Source organism: Anguilla anguilla, chromosome 1, assembly GCF_013347855.1.
Source record: "Anguilla anguilla isolate fAngAng1 chromosome 1, fAngAng1.pri, whole genome shotgun sequence".
NCBI classification, from domain to species: Eukaryota; Metazoa; Chordata; class Actinopteri; order Anguilliformes; family Anguillidae; genus Anguilla; species Anguilla anguilla.
The window spans coordinates 20,030,742-20,054,064 of NC_049201.1; the positions used below are offsets into that span (position 1 = coordinate 20,030,742).

The 23,323-nt window shown below is 46.1% G+C and overlaps 1 protein-coding gene across 1 annotated transcript in view; it reads right to left on the bottom strand.

Moving 5' to 3' along the window:
* Positions 1-22,097: 22,097 nt before the first annotated feature.
* tmem260 (transmembrane protein 260) overlaps positions 22,098-23,323 on the bottom strand; it is a 32,343-nt gene continuing 31,117 nt past the window's right edge. Inside the window, exons 14-16 of the mRNA XM_035403124.1 lie at positions 23,088-23,141; positions 22,874-22,958; positions 22,098-22,660 (exon numbers count right to left, since the gene is read on the bottom strand). Of these exons, the coding sequence (XP_035259015.1) occupies positions 22,406-22,660; positions 22,874-22,958; positions 23,088-23,141 (394 nt within the window). The 3' untranslated portion in view covers positions 22,098-22,405. The remainder of the gene's footprint in view (positions 22,661-22,873; positions 22,959-23,087; positions 23,142-23,323) is intronic.

Here is a 23,323-nt window from a genome sequence, read left to right on the forward strand (position 1 = left end):
GCCTCATTAGCAAGGGGCTTCATCCAAAAAGTTGTATTGTGACTCACCATGAACAGTTTGGTCTGTGCTACTGTCTAACTGCTAGGTGTATGCAAGTAACAAAGTTCCTCTTGCTGGAAGACTTATTTGAAGTGAACACAATCACTGACTCAGCACACACAAGCCGTTTGCATATATGTACCTACTACCATGCCACAGTAAAGCTGCAATTGTATCCTAAACTCAGATTGGCCGTACAAAGTTGACAAACTGCCATCTCTAGCCGTTAAAAACATTTGGAGGGCTATGCAGGCTATCTGGCTGTGTCCAGAACATCTGGTGTGTGGCTTGTGACAGTCCGTGGCCTGGGTTGCCCAGCAATGGGTTCCCATCCCTACAGTGAATACATCCACAGGGATGGTCTGTATACTACAGCCTGCATGGGGCTGCACCCACTGAAGGCTCACAGTGACTCTGAGTAAAAGGAGAGGTAATTCAACAACAAGTGTATTCAGGTGGAAGCCCTTGAGGCTCAATCCTCTCAATCTGTATTTCATCTAATGTGGATATGTCCTAAAGCTCAGAGCCCCATAGCAGAACAATATGACACTACACTCAGAGCGGGTGCCATAAGAGTCCATGAGACTCACAGTTGACAAATATAATCAGTTCTCCCTTGATTCTCCTTATTGCTGTAACTATGGAGAAAAACACCAGGAGGACTGGTGCAGGGAGGAGCTTGTGGAGAAGGATGAGGTGAGATGCTGCCTCCTTGTGCACTAGAGAATTCAACATTCTCCACACCCCCCACCACCTGCTCTGTGGATTAGGGACACCACACATCATCAAAGCATCCCTACAAAGACCCAGTTAAAAAAATAAACAAAGAGAATGCAGGGAAACTATTCCAATAAAGCTTTTCCAGGCAGTTTCTGGAAATTACTTTCATATAAATAAATACTGTATACTGTATACATTTTTTCAGTGTTTTTTTTTGTTTGTTTGGTTTGTTTTTATGTTATTTTTCATGAATGACTTTGATTCATTCATTCACCCAAACATAACTATTAGCAGTCTTTTCAGATTTTTGATAGTGGGGAAATGTACCACTTTCTTGTCCATCAAGCATTACATTTCTTAAATGAATATGTAACCATATCAGGCACCTGAATTGTTTTCAGTGTCATCATTTATGGAGTGTGCTCTCAGAAATATGTTTTTAATTCATGGTGTATTAATTCATGGTGCTGAAAGTGAGTTTGTCAGTGAAAGGGAAAGGTGTTAATGGGTGCTCTGACGTGTATGTGCCACTATATTTGTGTATGTCTTGGCTTGCCTTTGTGATAGTTGCTCCTGCACTGTGTGCTTTTGTTCCATCTTTCCCTGAGACTGTTCGGTCATGTTGTGTCTAGGCCATAAGTGTATGTTGTTATTTTGTCTAGACTGCATCATGTCAGCAGCAAGGGCAAGTGTGTGTTGTATTTGTGTGTTGTGTCTGTCATCACAGAAGCAAGGTTATGTACGCCTCTGTCACATAATGGAACCCTTCATTTGTCATCACTTGTTTGGCCTACTTTCATGTACAAAAACACATGCATTTGTTCTGTCATTTCCATGAAAAAGGGGTAAACAGGCAGAGAGCAAGAGGGCAGCTCGGGGGTGTGGGGGGGAGGGAGGCGTGGGCATGGTTGAGTGGGCAAGAGAAACAAAGACCTGCCAAACACTAATGACAACAACAAAAACAACAGCGATGACAAACACAACCACACCTCAGACAGACAGCGTGTGTTTACCATGAATTAATGGACCACAATAAACTGAATTTAGAATTGATTGACGGTGGTTATTAAAATGTAGAGTACATTGCGTTGCATGCCAAACATCACCCCTCTGGGGAAAAGCAGAGGTAAAACAATAACAAAAAATATTTCCATAGGGTAAAAAAAAAAACAAGAGAAATTGTTTTACATTGTACAGTCTGCATGCCTGACCTTTTAATATCTGATACAATTGGAACAGTTCATTAAAGTCTTCTAACATATTTAAAAATAATAATAATACAAAATTGTCAATCCTGTAATATCATTTCTCTTATTAAAATCGTAAACATTTCTATTCTATACCACCAGTCTGTGGAGCCTGTCAATCACATTTAAACAAACACCATGGAGCACTGGAGCATGACAAACAACTTGACCTTCCATGACTTTTCAAAAGTGACCTGTGGGCAAAAACATGACCTCATCTTCTTGCATTGACAGTGTGCAATTACAGGAAAAATATCACAAAATAAGACTACAACTGTAAGGGCAATGTTCCAGCTTCCACAATACATATTAAAAATGAATTCATACAGTAATTTGATAAAGTCAGCAAAGCATTAGGAGTAATGTCAAAGAATAATTCAACTGTGGATTTATGAAACCAGCCCCCCTCCTCCCACACACACATTGTGAATTAAGTGTTGATAACTGTAACTGTGTCAGTGCTGGTGACGGAAGCCTTCCACTCCACGTCAGGAGCAACACGGCATCCTATTGGTCAGCTTTTTGCCATTGTTCCCTCTGGACACTCCCCCCTGCGGCCCACCACCAGGACAGCAAGTATACGTTGGCCGGTTAATGAGCCTAGGCTGCACCTCATTAAGACCCTGGTCTCCTAATTAGTGGCACACAGACATGGCATTTCCTTAAGGGAGGTTGCACTGGAGAGTTAGATTGTAACAAGGGAAAATTAGGATGAGGAAGAACTGGACAAGCTACATACTGTTCTCCCCCCCTCCCCCCCCCCCCCCCCCCCCCACAAAGCAGGTGTTTCTCCCTTGACTCCACTTGGCTTCATCTGTGTGTCTACAGACCCACATTCACACTCACCTGTACACCCCTCACACCCACACACACAAATACGCACCCTAACACCTGCACAACATATAAACCTTGCATAAACATATAAACGCACTCACATCTTCATACACAAATAAACATACCCACATACACACGCTCACGTAAACACCCCATGCCATACATACTGCAAACACATACACATCCATGTACTCGCAAAAATGCACACCCTAACATACATCCTCACATCCACATTCTGTACATATTCTCATACCTATATACACGGCTACATGCCCATTTAACACATCCACAATACTTCACCCAAATATCGACAAACAATAATTTCCACCAAGGTGGGTCCTGTCCTATTTTAACACACTTCTCCTGATTTAATTGAAGTCTACAACATGTGTATCAAAGAACCCTTGATAAGCCATTCTTATATTTCTGCAACAAATCCTAAATTGGATTGTCTGACTGCCTTTACGAATTGGGCCCTTAGCTCCAATATCCAACAAAACATTTGGGAAATGAGAAGACCCCAGTGACAAGCAAAGAAATCTACACCCACAGCTAAACACTGCCCGCTATATCTGACCAGTCATTATAGAGTGAATGTGAAATTTACTGAGCAGATTAGAAAACATGTTCTTGAGAAAACATCGCAACCAAAGACATTGACTGAGACTAGTCAGCCAGGCTGACATGAGACATGGACGTTTAGATTTGAAACTGGAGGCGCCACTACCTGCAGGGCAGGGCTGGCACTGGCACACAGTGGCCACGGATCCTTTCTCAGTGTGTGAGGCTCGTACAATCTGCCCGGCTCCACCCCCCCAAGCAGGTGTCCTCTGGGAAGGCACACTTCACACACTGGACCAGAGGACCGGGGTAGCTGGGGAGGGGGCGCAGGGGGGACCCAGATGGGTTAATGGGGAGCTTAGCATCAGGATTACAATGCAACAGTGTTGGCTTCGCATTGAGCTGCAATTACTCCAAGCCCACACTGTCTGCACCCGTCCTACCACGGGACCTGGGCGGGAGGGAGCGGGGGCATGCCACCCCGGCCCGGCACACGCCTGGCCCACGCTCTGCCTGCGCCCCCCCCCCCCCCCCCCCCCCGCCACATGCCCCCCTCACCCACTCCATCCCGCAGGACAATCTGTTACATATCTCCCACCCTTCTACCCATCCGTCCTCTCCTTTGCCCCATCCCCAACCACGGCATTCAAGCTGCCTGACTAATCTGTTTGTGAAACATACATCCCCACAACCAGACCCCCCCCCCCCTCCCCCTCACCCCCACGCCCCATGTCGCCCTGCCCGTAGCAAGCCGAGCTCTGGCCTGGGAGATTGAATTGTTAAGGGCAGCAACAACAGCTTCACTAATGAAATTCCCCCAGGTTAATCCCTGCCCGGCCTCTCATCTCGCTCCTGAGCCGGGCTGGGAGGGCGAACAACAAACAATAAACACGCGCCACCTCTTTACAATGAGCCCCCGAAAATAACAAAACAAAAGAGGAAAAGAAAATGGATGGGGGGGGGGGGGTAACAATGGATTGGTGGGCGGGACGCAGTGGGGGTGAGCAGGGTCCTGCTGTTGACACAAGCGGTGCTTACGGGAAAGGCATCTTAATGATCAATCCCATCAGATAAACACGCGCACTCACGTGCGCCCACACAATAAACAACATAACAAAAGATGGCTGGCAAGAGCACCTGCTAGTCCAATTCTATCCGCAAGACAAAATTTAGTCGTTACATGCTGCCCAGGGTGCCATTTAGTGCTACAGTGGGCAGAGTGGGTCACCCAGTGGGTAGCCGACATGCTGAGGAACGGTGTTTTTGCGGTCCCAACGTCCTTTAATAAGGGCTCCAAAATGGCCCCCTGTATGTCGGCTGGCCACAGCTGACAGGACCTCAGCTGGACACCCAATTGGTGACTCCCCAAAATCTGAGTGGAGCTCCTGAATCTGGGGCAGAATGCCACCCATACAAACCCCACTGTCCCTCTATCATGGCTGTGAGATGTACCTCAGGAGTGGGACCAATGCCCCAGACTCTGCGGCCCCACAGACTGCTGAGTACAGCTTCAATCAGCCAATCTCTCAATCACATTCCATTAGACACGGCATACCACTCTTAACAAAGATGCCCCAGAGCGCTTTACTAAATGACATGTACAACAGATATGACGTGAAATGGAAAAGAACACCAATAATATGATATGAGAGAAAAAATCACCTGGAGTAACTGTAGTAAAAATGAGCAGTTATACTCACAACATTGCCATCTTCCATTACCATTGCAGACTTACCTCTTCAGACTTCAGCGATGTTAATCCTAGATGAATTTTCCCTAATCTCCTGGCTGAATTTTGTCCTACAGCACTTCTGCCTGTCATTTTTTACTGATGACTGATGAGCACTTTGTGATCATTATGATCACTTAGGGGTTTATCCAGCACTCAGACTGGATGAACTGCCTTTCAGGTAGTTGCTTGCTATAAATTATACTATATTACTATTTATGTTCTGCACTCTAACTTCTAATGGCCTGTACTTTGCCCTGGATTGGTTCCAAATTGACACTACACACAAATTCACAAAGGCACACACACACTCGCACACACAAGTTCACACGCACCTGCACGTAGGCACACACACACAAACACACACACACACATGCACACACACACACAAATTCATATACCCATACCCATATGTACATCCATACATTTATGTGTACCCAGCATGGTGGTGCTGGATTCATGTCTGTCTCTGTCACACAGGCTCCACAGGGCTCTAGGCCCACTCATAATTACTCCAGCCTTCCCCCTGGGGGCCGTCAACTGGCTGTCAGAGCAGCTAGCTGCCTGTCTCTATTAGAAAAGCCCGGCTTCCGTGCGTCTGTGTGATGTCAGAGGCGCGGCGGTGGCTATGCAGACGTGTCAGGGAATCTGCCCTTCTGCCCATCTGAGCGTCGACCTCGCCGTGCGCCTGTCTGCAACTCAGCGTCTCGCATCTCAGACTGTCTGCGCAATCATGTTTGTGGCAGCGCTCAGCATGGGGCATGCTCTCTACCGGTGTGAGGGGTGTTGAGAGCAGACACAGCGGTGTTCGGGTGTTTCATGTCTCGGGGCTGTGGATATGGAAGGCGTAGTGAGTGCGTGTCCAGCTGTGGCTGCGTGTTGTGTTTACATTAGCGGTTGTGACTGTGTGAGCTGGTGAACGTCAGTATTAGTGTGCAACGGGGTTGGCTGTGGTTGTGTTTGCGAAGGTGTGGTGGTGACTTTGAGAGTGTGTGTGCACAATTGTGGTTGGGACTACTTGTCTGAGTGTGGTTCTGCTTGTGGTTGTGAGTGTGAGAGTGTGTAGGTGTGGTTGTGATTGTGACCATGCACATGAGTGCAGTTGTTGTTGTGGTGGCAGTTGTAAGGGTGTGTGTGAGTGTGGTGGCAGTTGTAAGGGTGTGTGTGGGTGTGGTGGCAGTTGTGAGGGTGTGTGTAGGTGTGGTGGCAGTTGTGAGGGTGCTTCGGGGTGTGGTGGCAGTTGTGAGGGTGCTTGTGGGTGTGGTTGCAGTTGTGAGGATGCTTGTGGTGGCAGTTGTGAGGGTGTGTGTAGGTGTGGTGGCAGTTGTGAGGGTGCTTGTGGTGGCAGTTGTGAAGGTGTGTGTAGGTGTGGTGGCAGTTGTGAGGGTGCTTGTGGGTGTGGCAGGAGCAGACGATTGCGAGTGCGGGTGCACTGAGAGGTGTAATGCCTGATTAGGGGATTATGGAGCTGCTTCTTTGCAGTTCTGTGAGGAACAATTATTAACATTTTTGTGTCTCTAATCCTGGATAAACACAGCTTTTCAAGAACAACGGCAAGCCTTTCTTCCCTTTTCCTCCCAGCTAAAACCCCAGTCACTTCAACTCCAAAGCCCCGCTAACACCAGTTGAACAGGACAGGTCCCTCTGGGATAGGGGAGCAGCGGAACACTGTGCCGCTTCATAATCAAGGTACAGCACCTATGACACAGGGTGGGGTAGATGCGTACGTTTTAGGGGAAGATCCTGGTACTGTTCAGGGAAAAAACTCCTGTGTGGGAAAAATGCGTGTTGAGCGGGCTGTAAACTGAACACGCTTACAGTCTGTAATCTCTTTTATTTGTTTGTACATGTCTCCCTTGTAATCTGCTTTCTTGTAATGCAGAGATTTCCACAGTGCAGCTACAGTTGCTGCAGATCCAGGCAGTGGTGCCACAGTAAATTGCACAACATTCAGAAAGATACACTTTTTTATTTACTACTTTTAATTTCTTATTTCTTACAATAATTACCTTTATAAAAACTACAGTTTACGTGGCATAAGCAGTATGTACTCACAAAATACTTATAGCATATATATAGCATATAGAAATAGCATGTGGTATGTGGTTGCTGTTTCTGCAGTAGTTCTGTATAAGAGCAGAGTCTGGTTAAAGAGACTTCCAGAGAGCACACCTAGGCCCATACCGTGCGACACCAGCTGTCCCCACACATTCCTCAGCCGAAGCCTTACCTCGGGGGGCTGAAATCTGACACAGGCGGCTGATCAAACCAGGCCATTAGCCCCTTCCACATTCTGCCACTTCCAAGCACACCTCAGCCCGCTGACTGGGGATCAGTGTGAAAGGGCACCTCGCATTTTTCCCCCCGCTATCATTTAATATTTAGGAATGTGCGAGTGCATGCCCGTGCTTGTCAAGCAGCCATGGTGATAAGCTAAGCAAAAACAACCAAAAAAAAAAGAACGTTTTTTTTTTTAAACCACTGGAAAATAATTGAAATTCACATTAGCTTCGCTTTCTGAATGAAGGCCAGGAGTAATTGTAAGGATACTGTGAACTTCATGCATGAAATATGGAAATAATCGCACATCACCTTCTAGAAGAAGTTCTAGATGCTTTTGCAGCCCAGGATTCTTGAGGGATAATCACAGGCATTATGCATTCCACTAAGCTTTGATTTGCTAAGGTTTGATTTTCACTATTCACACTAATTCAGGTGATATTCATGATTCAGATAGGTTGAAGTAATAAAATTAAAAAACACCTGGCAAGGCCTAAAGAGATCACATGTGTTGGTCAGGGTCATAGTGACAAACCACACATGGGTGGAATGAACTGTTCTATGTATTTTGAAAAGATTTCCTCTAGTGCAGGGCTGGGATCAGATAAAAACTAAAGAAAGATTTCTGATAAAAATGGGGAAAATACAACAGCTCATGTATACGCACAGTGCATTGCCCAAGTGCTTCAGGTAACACTAACTACAATGTGAGACTGCTAAAAGAGCAATAATCTGGGTAAGCAAGTGACATTACACATGTCAGTAGTTTTTACTTAATAATAAGGGTTAATAGGGTAACAACTGATAATAGGGTTAAATTATGCTTCCACATCCCATCAGTCAAAATATTCTAGTACTTAGTCAACCCCATTTAAATAAGATAGACAATGTATCACCAGGGGGTTTGATATTTTATAATAATAATTCTGTTTAAGGAATCATGTTATTGGTTTTCTTCCTCTGTTTGTCAGAATGTTATGAAAAGGCTTACTCTGCAGCAAGTTCTCCATTTTACAGTGAGGTCACTGCCAGGCCATCGCAGCAAGGTAGATACAAACTGTCATAGCTGCCTCTTTATAGGAAAATATGTCAATGTTAAGTGTCTGTAAAGCACAAAATCAAATGGATCCATTCTAGATATCAGAAATGATTAATATGCAGGTAATGAAAGTTCAAAGCCAATCAAAGGCAACATATATTGTTTATATACTGTCTACTTACAATGCAGTTTTCAGAAGCTACGTACTTTGCTGAAGAGTACAGCATCCTCCCCAGGGATTTGACCCTGCTCTCTACCTTCTGTGCCACTCATTGTCCCTGTACCACAGTGCTGCAGGTGCAAATAAAAATAACTACAGACTTTTTGCTCTGTAACCCTCACAATCAGATGTGCTGTATATTTTATAATTGGTGCTAACAGAGATGTGTGCCTCTGGCTGCATTTGTCCACAACACACATTACAGCATTTCATATTTACATCAAGGGACGTGGTGCTGTGATCTAGGTACCCCAGAACGCTCGGCCAAGTGCTCCTCAGGTACCAACACACCCAGAGTGTGGTGCGGTTAAAATTTGGTTATGTCACCCACCTGGGAACCAGAAGAGGCAATAGCCTGAATAACTGAATGTTTTTTTCTGTTTTAAAATTTTTTGATATAATTATTTTGATACAGTTCCAGCCAAGGTTGATCACACTTGCTTTCCCAATGGCACATGAAAATGGCAAGCCTTAAAGGATCATATTACTGGAATCATACACAAATCATGTAATATCTATAAGGAGAATTAATACCTCTTTAAAAAAGATATTGTTTGTGCCAGTAAATGTGTGGTATGTTTTTATTTTTACTCTGTGTACTCCCTGCTCTTCCTCAAGACCACTTACAAATTCAGATGCTTTGTTAAAAATGTTTATCTTGTACAATAAAATATAAAAACATTAATTTTTAAACTAAATCCATTGTGACATCAAAACATCCAAACAAACATGTCCCAGTTAACATGACCCAGTTAACCACAATGTCAGAAAGTGCCCCAGTGAGGCTGTTAACTGTTAACTGCAACAGTCTACTCAACTCAACTCATTGGCACCATCCCTGTCATCTGTCACTTTCACACACACCCGACTGCCCAGGCCTGGAAACCGAGGGCTTTCACACAGGAATCCCTCACACTTCCTGCACCCAGACAACTGTGCAGCACAATTCCCAGGTGAGTCACTGAGGTCCAAACCTCCAAATGTTTGTAGTAGGCCTCTTGGGCCTTACCTTAACACCAGCCTTCAAGCTCCCAATGCTAACCACCACAGTTACTATCACAATCATTCGTGTTTGCTCACTTTATGGAAATTAAATACCGCTTGACAGTACAGGAAAAATGCTCCAACAACACCTGAACCCAAAAATGCCCAGAGCCCAGGCTATTCTTGCCAGCTACCATACTGTTAGTGACGCAATCCTTATACAAAACAATCTATGGATGCCTTTATTATTAATAGGCCACTGTTGTGAGTCTTACATTTTTGGGGACCGACAGGAGGCCCCCCCCTCCATGTGGGCTGGCGACCGGTGCTGAGGGGCTGTGCTGCTGGGAGCGTGTTGCCCATCTGGCAGGGCAGGATTTAGCCCTAATCCCCAGCCTCTCCACAGGGGGCTCCAAACTGCTGACCAGCCCTCCCCTGCAGACACACGCAGATACAGTATACGCAGTAACACACATACAGCGCACACAATAACCCAATAACACACACACATAAAGCAACTTATTACTGTACATTTCACAGAGGCAAGGTTACAATTATATGTGGCACCATCAAGGTGTATGCCTCACTATCTGGGAGATAAAGGGAGAGGGGAGTGTTGGCTTTACAGGGATAAAGGGACGATGCAGGGTGTGACATTTCGGGACTGGTCGCAATAGAAAGCCAGCCAGCAAGGTGTTAAACAGTCCAGACACAAAATTACAAAGGTTACCATACAAGCACAGATACATACATACATGCATACATACATTCATACAGTATTCCTAGTAATACAAAGGCACATACATGCATTCAGCATACACACGAATACACGCACAAAGGAAAAAGCATACTCTATAACGCACTGGTACAACATATTGAAGAACATAAAACATGAGCACACAAATATACATAGAGTATAAGAACACATACAGTATTTTTCAGAACACACAGCCAAATGCAGCACACTCAAGAATACAGTGTACAGTAGGCCCAAGGACACTCACCAAGTGACAGCATATTCTGGAATACACATACATTCACGCCCACAGGTTTCTGAGTACACTTAAGAACAAATAATAAACAGGAAAACAAGACAGCAAAAAAGATTTTAAAAATACCTCAAATTAGATGGTCTTGTGTGTAGGAATTCCAAAAAATATGTGAAAAATAGATTTTAAAAGAGAAAAAAACACAGACACAACAGACACTTGAATAAAAACTTGCATAAGGAATATATTACTGACAGCTTCTTTTTTAACAAACAAAAGACAAAGTCACAAAATTTGAATTTGAAGGACTGGGGTCACCAAAGAACACATCGTGTTCTATTACATCCACATTTAAGCTTTATATTATATTATTATAACACAAGATAATATTTAGTAAACAGTGTCAGTGGATAGAGTACATATACAACCTTCAGATAAAAAGTATAAACAAAACCACCCTTATCTTCAGCCTATCCCAACAAACTGGCATAACTGCACACAAGATTGTATAGACACACAGACATAAAACCACACACAATTACAAGCAACAAGAGGTAGATATACAATCACACACACACACACACTCACAAGGGCGTGCCCACCAATCCATAGATAATCTGCTCAACTCAGTCCTGTCCGTATACACACACTCACACACACACACACACACTGACAAACACACATCACTGTACTTATCACTAGAAGACAGCCCAGTGATACCTGCCAATCTGCAATCGCATTTGTCTGTTTAGATTTGTTTTGCTTTAAGCTTCCCTTGTTTTTGCACGCCTGCAGAACTGCACATGTGACAGCAGGAGAAAGGTGCAAATCTGCAGATCTGCGCATGTGACAGCAGGAGAAAGGTGCAGATCTGCAGATCTGCGCATGCGACAGCAGGAGAAAGGTGCAAATCTGCAGATCTGCGCATGTGACAGCAGGAGAAAGGTGCAAACCTGCAGATCTGCACATGTGACAGCAGGAGAAAGATGCAAACCTGCAGATCTGCGCATGCGACAGCAGGAGAAAGATGCAAACCTGCAGATCTGCGCATGTGACAGCAGGAGAAAGGTGCAGATCTGCAGATCTGCGCATGTGACAGCAGGAGAAAGGTGCAAACCTGCAGATCTGCGCATGCGGCAGCAGGAGAAAGGTGCAAACCTGCAGATCTGCGCATGCGACAGCAGGAGAAAGGTGCAAACCTGCAGATCTGCGCATGTGACAGCAGGAGAAAGGTGCAAACCTGCAGATCTGCGCATGCGGCAGCAGGAGAAAGGTGCAAACCTGCAGATCTGCGCATGTGACAGCAGGAGAAAGGACACACTGCTTCAAATCTGCGCATGCGAGCAGGGAATCCGCGCGTGCCTGCAGGTCTGCATGTGCCGTGCCAGGAGAAAGAGCCGTTTCCACCGGTCCCGCATCCCTCTCAGCCTCCCGGACCGAGACCCTCCCAGCTCTGGCTGTCCGGGATGCGGGGGGGAGCAGATAAACCGCGGCGCTGAGAAGCACGCACCCCGTCCCAGCCGGAGCGCCGCCGCTGGGCCTCCAGGCCCGGTAATTACCATAGACAGCAGAACCCAGGGACACAGAGGCTCAAACACCAGCACAGCATTACACGCGCTTTGTACAGTATTACACAATATCTTATTATCCCATTCAAGTCCTTCTATTAGCTCAATTGGATAGTGGGATTTCCATTTGTAAACTGGGAGCTTTTAGATTAGTTTGCCTCTGTCTGCGATGAGGAGCTCCCCAGTGACTGTACTGTACATGAGCATTCAGCAAAGCACACGGGAGTGACAGGGCTGCAGAAAACTCCAGAAACACCCTATAACATTTTACAAAAATTTAAGTTCACGTGGGCATACACCTGGAACTGTGGCTTCAGTCTCACACAGTGAAAGATGCTGCCCGTTCAACACTCTGTTAAAAGGAAACCAAACGCGGCCGCAGTGTGCTCTTTCTGAGGCTGGTGCAGCGCAGTACTCCGCGGAGCACTGGCACGAACCGCTGCTGTGTCTGCAGGCCCCCGCTCAGACACACTGGGGCTCCGGGGTCCACAGAGGCAGCAAATTATGAAAATGCTTCTGTGTGCTGAATGGCGGCTGAATTCCGTAATGTGGCACAAAATTATCACCTGAGGGGGAAATGCAGCCATCTCGAGTGGTGAAACAGCTCTGAACCGCCAACAGTACCCCCCCACCCCCCCTCCTCCTTCCCCACCCTCGCTCTCACCAATTCAGGAAACCCAACAAAGACATTACCCTGGGCCCGACGGCACACTTCTTGTGCATAGACGGGGAGGCAGCCATTAGATGGGCCCGGGGCTGTTCGCTGAGGTGCCTAATGCGTCCGTTTACTCCTCAATTATTCAAATGGGTCCATGGCGAGGAGCGTCAAATGGGGAAATGGGGCCTTTTTCCGCTTCCTTTCCCAAACGGGTACGGGAAATTTTCTGGGCTGTGAACGTCTATCGAGCAGCTTGCACGAATCTGAGAGCGTTCACACTGCTGTTATTGGAATTCCAGAATTGCGGCTACACGCATGTGGGCACTGGTATCTCTTCAGTGAAGCCACGGTAGCTTTAAAGGGATAATTCAATTTCAAGAGTTTTTAAAGTACTAAAATATCAATTAAAATAAAATATTATTCCAGTTTGAGTATATGTTCTCGATTGGACCGGACAGTTTCTGTGTGTGGCGAAGGATATTGCAGATGACCAGCTGGCTTTTCAATGCCGAGGATCAGGGAATTCAGGGTTCATGGTCTAAAGCGAGAAAATACACTTAAAGAAGCTCCAAGCAGCTTGTACAGCAACATTATCCGTCCAGAGGCCGCACATGTGTGTATTACCTGATTATTTTTCAAACTTTATGCTCAATCTTATTTTTGACTGGAACTATTTGCTCTGACACATGCAGCCAGCATGTGCACCACCAGCACTGTAAAGCCAGCAGGCATTGAGAATTTTTTTTAATCTAAAATGTCTGCCATTACACAGAAAATTACAAATACTGAAATAAAAAGTGAACTGATCTTCCAATAAAAAGACATAAAGCCAAACGTTAATTTAAGCATTGGCTCATGCGAGGGAGCCTCTCCAAACAAAACTGTGAGTAATAAAAATTATTGTGAAACCTCACATTCAGCAATGCCAGGCTCACACAACATGATTAAAGTAAAGGGTGAGGAAGGTGAAGGGGTGAGAGAGACAGGTGAGGCAGTGATGTGACAGGGTGAGGGAGAGGTGGAATGGAGGGGGAACAAGTGATGGAGTGTGGTGATGGGGCGAGTTAAGGATATTGAAACAGCCATGCGAGGGGTGAGACAGAAATAAGGCAGTAAAGTTGAAGGGCCTGATTCTGTTCATCTCACGAGGGTCACCCTCACCTTTGACCTCCTTGACCTGCAGGAGCCTCAACAGAAGGGGACAAACAGTGGACCCTGTTAGCTGACTGGCCCATCATGCAGAAGCAAAGAGTCTGTTTACTTGATGGTAGTGATCTCACCAGCAGAGTCTTTATACAGAATAAAAAACATGCTCAAAATATTGCCTCAAATTCTTTGTTTTTGTTCACGTCTTTTCCACAAAGAGCCTGCATCAAAAGCCCAATGTTTCGGCCAAAGCCTTTCTTAGGGGCGTATATTTTCAAAGATCCTAGAACACTGGCTCTGCTTTGGAAATTATTCACGCCTTGTAGCTCATTATACACATTAAACTGGAAATACTTCCATATCAGCTTCAAAAGTTCAACTGTTTTTGACAATACCATCGTGGCACTTACGTGAAAATATTAGGACACGGTCAGAAGATAACAAAACGTCATGCCCTTCAGTAATGTGACTTAAAGGGGCACTCTGATTCAAAACCAGCAATCAAAGCCCATAAAATGTTTTTTTTTTTAACAAATGGTGCATGAGAATTAAATTATCCCACAGGCTACTGACAGCGGGAGCAGGTTACAATCATTTATATATTGAAGACGGCAATTACTTACATTATTTGATAAGGTATTTTTACTTTTTAAATGCATCTTATATAGTTTACAAAGCAGTATGCCTGTCACAAAATCTTCACTCGTTATATCTCAGAGGCTTTAAAAGAGGGTAAAATAGCCTGTGTGAGTCACAGTGTATGTATGTGATGCAATGAGTATGGATCACATTCATTTCGTACGTCCCCACTTAGCTTGCCATATCTTTCACACACATATGCATACACATGCGCTTGCCCGCAGACACACGCACACATGCACACACATACACATGCACGCACACAGGCACACATGCACACACATACACAAGCACGAACACACGCACACACATGCACACACGCATTTGGGAGTCACAGCAGAGGGAGCAGAAAAAGGTATAATTAGAAGAGCCAGGAGGCCTCCGCCCATATTCCTGCCAGCCTGAGTCTATGGGAAGCACTGACTGAGCCATCATGGCCTCCTTCCTATCAGCCAGTCGCCACTGCCACCCATCGCCCTGCCAGCAAGCCACCGCACTCACGCAAGCGCTTGTCCCATCAGCCCTACAGGAGTGTGTGGAAGTGGAGGGGGGGAGAGATTAACAGGAGGTCCAAGGTTAAGACTGGAAATATAGATGGCACGATCCCCCAAAAATCCCCCCTCCCCAGCTACATTGTGCCAGGGTTTAATAATTGAAGAAGATGAGACTGTTTGGGGGGTTTGGGGGATTACATGGAGGGGAGGACCATGCAGGGGAGCTGGGGTGGGGGTGGGGGGGGGGTGGGGTGACAAGTACCCCAAGAGCCGCCAGGGGGCTTCTGGTCACCTTATCACCTCACAGCGTCTGGATACAGCGAGCGAGGGGAACGCGCTCCACTAACGCTGTGGACACTCGCAGGGAGAGATGCACTCAGTCATCCAGACAATGAAAACCACCTTCACACACAACGAGCTGCGCTCAGGAGCCTACACACCACCCAGCGCACAATGGGAGAAGCATAATGATGTACGTATATATCGGCATACCGGCACATCAGGGGCCCGTTCCACCAATGCAGGCGCGTGCGGAGCCCGGCACAGGGACTCCAAGGGGCACAGAACACATTTAACAGCACAATTACACAGGCTGGAGAGTCACACAGGGAAACGCAAACTGAAAACCACAACACAATGCGCCGACACACAGGACGCACGTTCACAAAACAATCGCTAAAAGCCATTATGCTCAAAGCACAATGCCGCAACAAAGGGAAAATGCGCGCACAAACACACAGACATTGATTGACACAATGGACAGAAAGAAAACCTTTTTCACACACCTGTACAAACGGACACGTCGACAAAGGCAAATATTCATCAACATAATAGAAAACAAACAGCGGTGTTCAGGTTCACTGAAGAGGCAAACAAAGGTAAGTACAGCCTTTAAGTAAAATACACACATTAAAACACTCCAACACACTGAGGTCCGCACACTCCCCTAACACTGCGGGAAAGATGGAGCCCACACAAACACAAACCCACACCGAAACTATGATAAAAATGCACATATTTGGTCTCACCAGCACCACAAAAAATGGTACAAAAATATATATGAAGTACAGTATTTTTATACGCTGAATAAAGTAATACACACTGAAAAGCAATTGCTGTTGTGCTTTGGATAATAAAATAAACCCTATGAAGTCTCTTGCGACAGGGAGGTGTACATGGACTCAGACAAACCTATTCAAAGTACCAAACCCAGCAGTAGACATACAGTAGATTTAAAGCAATTGCATCACAATTTATCTGTAATTTCAGCAAGCGTAATGCTTTCATCTCATTAACTTCCCAACACAATGAAACATTATGGGCCCAGTGGCAATGCAGCTGTTTCTGTTAGCCTAGGCCCAGCGCACTGAGCACTATGCCAAGAATGAGTTTCATCCCAATTGCGCGAGCATGCTTCTAGCATGTCATTTTCTTTTCTCTTTTTTGGCTGGATGGTTGATAATAATTCAAATAATTACATTTGTGGTACACAGTAACAAAAAAACAACCCACATTTGTCAGAAGAGTTCTATGTCGTGGTCTGGCTTTTCAGTCACATGCTTTGTTTTTTCAGTGTCTATCAATGAATTATGGATAGCAGGTAAATTATTCAGAACATAAAGAAATATTGAACAAAGGACATCCTGTAAAAAATAATTTTTTTATTGAAAATTTGGGTTCTGGTAACCATTGATATCTGTGACATGGAGTGTTTAATCACAGAAAGAGAAACCGTTGAAGGCTGTTTGAGGATGGCACAATGCTGCATGCTATTAATTCTACAAACATGAATAGGTGAGGGGGGGTGCCAATTCTTAAAATAGAAAACGCCTCACATTTTATTTCTCCCGTTTCAATGTTCTTTCACTGACGCCATCTTATACGACAGCAAAAGAAACATTTCTTGTGGTCCAACCTGTGAATCCTTTCACTTCAAAGCTTTCTCAAATTTATACGTAAACATTCCTCTTTTTTTTGATAATTGTGACAAATTTCAACTTGACTGAAATTACGCTGTCACTCGTATTTATACATTCTCCTAACTTTTATCCCAGTTGCAAGCTTTTAATTAGGTTGCAGGCTTTTAATCAGGAAAGATTCACTATTATCAAATGATATTATCAAATTATGGCAGGGATATCTGTCACAGAGTTGAAACACTACCACAGAGCTGTCTGACCACCTACCATGGCTGCTAAGATTGTAAATGGCAGCACATACCTTCATAGCACTGACATAACATCATTAAGGGTAACCGTTATAAAAAGCAGGTAATCCCTCTGAGCCATTTTGGCACATTTCAACATTATTATTGCTAGATTGAAGGCCTCCTTCCCTGGGTAATGCTAACATTAACTGTGTTTCCCATCAGGACTCCCAGTCTCAGCACTGCCGTGGTCAGGGCTTGATTGCTCAGTAGCTCATCGTACGAAGGGCTGGTGCTTTAGCTATGTGCGCCACCCGGAAGCCACCCAGGAAAGCTTTATGTGGTTCCCTCCTCTATAAAACATCCAAATGCCTAAAGGGCATTGTCACTGATTATTTGTGAAACGGGACCTAACCTTGGGGGTCCGATGGCCGCAGTGCCATCCATCAGTACAGTCCGAGCAGGAGGAGCCACGTGACAGTCACAATAAGACAGTACTTCTGATTGCTGAGTGCTGACTACTTGGCTTGCAATAATTCTTCAAATAATTTTTTAATCATCATTTAAATAATAAACTGCATTGCCATTTTCTTTGATTGAAGGATAAATAAGGACTACCAATAAGTATTATTCAGTATTACTGCTAATATGGTTAATATCAGTGTAAATTGTATCTTGGTTTCCTCTTTTCAAGTTAAACAGGCTATGAGGCTTAATCAATTTCTTTCATTCTTGTTTCTTAAAAAAATAAGCTTGGTGTTGGGTGTTTAGATTTTTGGAATTTTGGGGGTCTTTTGTGGGGGGAAATCACAGCACAGTCGAGTTCAGTGATAAAAGCAATAAATAAAATCACCGTATGCTAATACTTGGCAATCGCCTAGTCCATTGACAAGAGTAGCTGCAGTATTTTTTTAAAAGGGAGACGTACAATGGTGTGCGAAAAACTCATCTAGTTTCCAGGCTCTGCGGGCGCAGGCCGAAAGGAAAGAGGACGGGTTTGTCGTGGCACGCGCGTCCTTGAAACAGGTTTCCCTTCTTCAGGACTGATCAGCAAAGAAGTTTGCAGAATGTAAGATGCTGCAGAATTTGTGGCCAGCTCTGTACATTATGCCTCTTCATCCACCACTACCCCCCCCCCCCCCCCCCCCATTTTTTTACACCCAGCCAGGGAGATAGACCCAGCAGCTAAAGCCGTCTTTTCAGCCTGTTTTCCCGTTCAGTCTATCTGAGACGCGCAGCAAGCGGAGGTGTCGCTTTTTCCTCTGGCATTTCGGACAGTATCTACTTATAGAAAGGAGAAAAGAGAAAAGAAAAACAGAAGGGGTATTATCAGGGAGGGATGAGAGCAGCAGAGGCATTTTGTCTCTTTATTCCCCTCCTAAGCCCTGGGCTTTGCTCCCAATCCGATTGGACGATACGGCCAGGGATGTAAATGAAATGCAAAGAGGAATAAGGCTGGCTTCCCATCTCCAATACCCCCCCCACCCCCCCATCTCCCCCCCCCAAACCTCTCTCTCAGTGTTCTATCTCTCACATGCTTTTCTGTTGCTATTCTCTCTTTCTCGTGCACGCGCTTTCTTGTTGTTTATAGTGCTGTCTCTCTGTTTCCCATTCATGGGCCTGCATCTTTCTCTCGCTCTCTCTCTCTCTCCCCCTCGCTCTCTCTCTCTCTCTCTCTCTCTCGCTCTCTCTCTCCCCTCTCTCTCTCTCTCTCTCTCTCCCCCTCGCTCTCGCTCTCTCTCTCTCTCTCTCTCTCTCTCTGGCTGGGCTCACAGCCCTTATCTGCTCAGACGCCCCACATTCCAGCGTTGCCGTGGCTCCCTGCCTGCATTCGTGGTCACGGCGATTCCACGGGTTCCCACAATCCCCCAGCAGCTCACTGACTTGGGGTGGGTAACTGACACTCACCGCGACAGGGAGGAGGGAGAGAGAGAGAGAGAGAGGACAGCGGAGAGAGGGGACAAATGCATTGGAGGATTTTGGAGGGATCGAGGTGAGAATAAGAGCGTGATTGCATTCGGTTTACAGCCTATTCCTAGCACTGAAACTCATACCGCTAAACACTGACCCAGCACTGCAGGCTCTTTAGCACTTAACCTGCCCCATAAGCTGCATAACCGCATGCCAAATACTGTCCACTACTGATAGAAGACACAACAGCCACTTGACCAAAAGGACATAATGTGGCAGAGAAAATGTGGCTTGTCATGACTGTCACTCATGCTTCCTGTTCATTAGCTTCAATGCTAACCTCCATTATCAAACAATGATACAAACAGCAGGTCCAGAAACTGAGACGTGCACAAAGCGAGAAATACAAATGGTCAAACAAGGAAGAGGCTCCAGATCTGTCTCGCTCAACCTCGGGCTCTTTTAATCTCACATTCCCTCTCTGCCTCTTCTTCAAAGCAGTTATTAAGCCAGCAGCAGATTCAAATTCAGTAGCACACTCATTTTTGCAGAGACTACAGGCACAGAGAGGTACGTCTTTATTAATGTGCTTAATCCGTGAAGGCAGAAGCCTCTTTCCCTTTTTTTTTAACCAGCAGTGATGCAAGGCAGTAGACCCATCTGTGACAGGCCCAATGTCTTCTAAACTCAAGTTAGGGGGGGAAATGCCATTTTGCAAGATTTTGCTAGATTTTGAAAAAAACATTCCACCACCTCCTACCAATTCCCCACAGCTATTCCTCCCAACACATGCACGTGCACTGCCTGACATCCGAGTACTGGAGAGTGACCCGTTCTATCATAATCAGTCTGAAGTCACTATGGCCAATTTCAACTGCTTGACAAAATGTCAGCTTAGGAGTGCAAAACCACCCAGCAAAAAAAGATATGGGGAAGGGCAAGGGAAAAGATGGACGTCAGAGCAGAAGGAGGGTCGCGAGGCCCAGGAAATGAGAGCGTGCTCGAGCACGGCCAGACATGCCTCCTCTCTGAGACGGGGGGGAGCTCGACGGAGAAAGCGGGGTGCAAACGATACCGCCCAGGCCACGAAGGGGGCGATGAGCTCCGCAAGGGGGTGCCGTTCTCCTGTTCCACCCCCCCGTTCTCCTCATGGAGCACTCCGGCGACCTGGGACGGCTCTGTATTACCTTTCACACCCATTCTTTGGGACAGGCGGCCTTTTGGGAGACAAGGAGGGCCTACAGGTGAGACAACCAGGCACAGGGGAGGGGGACTCGGCTTGCACCAAACCACCACTGCCCCATGCGGACCACCCACGCAGAGGAGCTGACGGATGGATTTATTGGCTGCTAATCCAGAGCTATCCATTCCGTTTCATGGTGCGATTTGAGCCCACGCTGTGACTGGAGCGAACGCAAGTAGCGACCCGTTAGCAAGTCCACCGCTGGAAGCCACACGGCGGGAATGACCTTGGTGGAGAAACACCCGAGCATTCCCACAGGACAGTGGGGGACTGCCCACTAAAGACGGAATGCAGCTGATGTTATTGGGCTGTACATCTGAACGTTCCACAATAGAACCACTTGATCACAAAAAATATGGAATGGAGTTAGTTATTCTGGAGCAGGGATCAAGAGATTGAGGAACTATCTGGGAACTGGGACCTGTGAGACCTGAAGGCCATAACTGTCACAACATCAGAATTTAAAAGCACTTAACAGATATGCAGATTTCCCATCAAGGTAGATCCTTGTAGTTACAATCATGTGCGCTTTAAAATGTACATGTCGACACTCCAGCATGTATTTCGGGAACTGTTCCGGCTTTGTATGCCTGGCTCCCGAATTTTAAAATAGCCTGATATTGTAAAGCCATGCCAAAACAAAATTAATGTAGATCCTCTTCCCGGTCCATCAATTCACTTTCTAATTGCTGTGTCAAACAGTTGGCAGAATGAATCAAGGCAAGCACCCTACACTCTCCAGCGAGGGTTATGCGGCATGTTATGTTGTGCAACATGTCTTTACTCGAGAATTATGGCAGGCATCAACCAGTTAAAAGTATGAGGGTGTAAAAAAAGCCATTTTGGAGGCAGAAGCTGGATAACCATGTTCGTGCTTAAAATTGCCTGTGAGTCTGAGTGACTAACCATGTGTCCGTGTGTGTCCAGGACCAGAGGCCTGCGTGCTTGCCAGTCTCGCATGCCTGAGAGAGAGAGCATGCTTCCGTGTGCGCCTTAGCATGTCTGCGTGACCGTGCATCTCGAGGAAAGCACTGCCAGTGCTTTACAGGAGGGGGGGGGGGCAGGGGGGGGGGGCACAGCCAGGCACACAGGGTTCCTCTAAAAGGGTCCCTGGCTCAACATTTCACATTTCCTTTAAATCCACAAGGGATTAGAGTCCAGTCAAAAAAAAAAAAAAAAAAAAAAAAAAAAAAAAAAAAAAAAAAACCTCATCAAATCCATTAGTTTTTTAGTGTTTAAAAGGACGAGCACGGGCAGAAATGGTGAGATGGGGGTGTTTTAAGTGCCAGCGCCGGAGCAAGTCTGTCCCAGATTAACTGCCCACTCTAATCCTAATAGCTGTGCCCAAATTTGGACCTCCCTCAATCTCAGGGCTGTGACCCTAACATGTAAAATAAGATATACACAGCAGGGGGGCTAGGGCTACGTAATTACGACGTTAGCGACAGAAATTCGGCTTGGCCCGGTCATATCCTACAACCCGGCATGCTTTAAGGTGGAGAGACAAACAGCCAAAAGCAGACACGCATAGAATATGCTGTTTTTTTCTATGGGGTGGTACAGCTTTCCAGAGATAGCTGTAGAAAGAACACTTGTCAGTGCTTGGGAAACACAAAGGGCTTTTGGATAGTATTATTTTTTAAATGAAAGCATGTTCTTCAAAAATCTTTATTTTAGACACCCACAGAAACAGCAGTTCTTCACATCCGCTTGGTTCATCTCAGTCAAGTAAAACAGTGCATCTCCAACTCTCTCCCAGCCCTATTCACCCACAGGACTTCCTGGTCCTACTTTCCCCCTTGAGTAGGCTCTAGTAAGTGGCTTGTTATTTCTCAGGTCTGAAGGCACCAACCTCTCTCACCTCAAACATGAACTATCCACATGAATAACAAAGTTTTCATGGCTCCTCCTACCCATGAAGAGAAGCCAGCCCAGGTTCCCAAAGTCCTGTCCCACCCTCAGGGGGCGTGTCTCTCTCTGAGTCTCCGCCTCTCTTTGAGCAGGTGTGAGATGGCACCGCGGATTGCTTCGGCCTGGGGGTCCGTGGGCTCCCTGTCCAGGTACAGTCTGAAGTATTTGATGCTCTGGCTCAGGAGGCTGTCCTGACTATGGCCCCGCCCACCTGCCCTCAGCAGCCTCTCACTGGCCAGAGCCATGTTCTTGTCCCAGTTAGAGGGGTGGTCCTTGTGCTTCTCCACTATTTCCTTATACAGCTGCCAAAAAAAGACTGGTCAAAACGGGCTTTCTCTTACGGTAATACGGTTCAGTTTCAAATGTTAATGAAGAGGACACTGATCCTTAGACTTGACTGCAACATGGTTATTTTCCAATTCCAACAACAATATAGCAAATAAACTGTAGCTATCCAGCATATTCGATATTACACTTGCAGAAGCAGTAGCATGGCCATGTGTAACTGGACTTACAGTGTAGGACACATCGAAGAGCTGCGCCTTGGCCTCTCCCTCCACGCGCTCCGCCAGGTCGTACAGGAAGAAGGCCGTCTTCATCCTGAAACACACACACGGCAGCCGTGGATAGGCTACGCCGGGCCCAGGCACCGCAGGGGGTGCGCCGGCACAGGAGCGCAAGCGGAAGAGCGGGCGGCGGAGGCGAGGGGCGGGGCGCAGCTGTTCCTACCTGGCCTGCCACATCTCCTCGTTCGCCACCCTCTCCCAGGACCCGGGATGGAAGCTGTGAAGGGAAAGAGCGCATCGCTATTAAACAGACGCTATTAGCTTTGGGTCCATGGGGACATGCATCTGTACAATGACCCCATATCACAGAGCAGCTTAAGACGGTTTGAGATTGTGATCGCAGACAAGTTTGGCCATGCGTACATGACTGATATTCTGAATAGGCAGATATTATGAAAG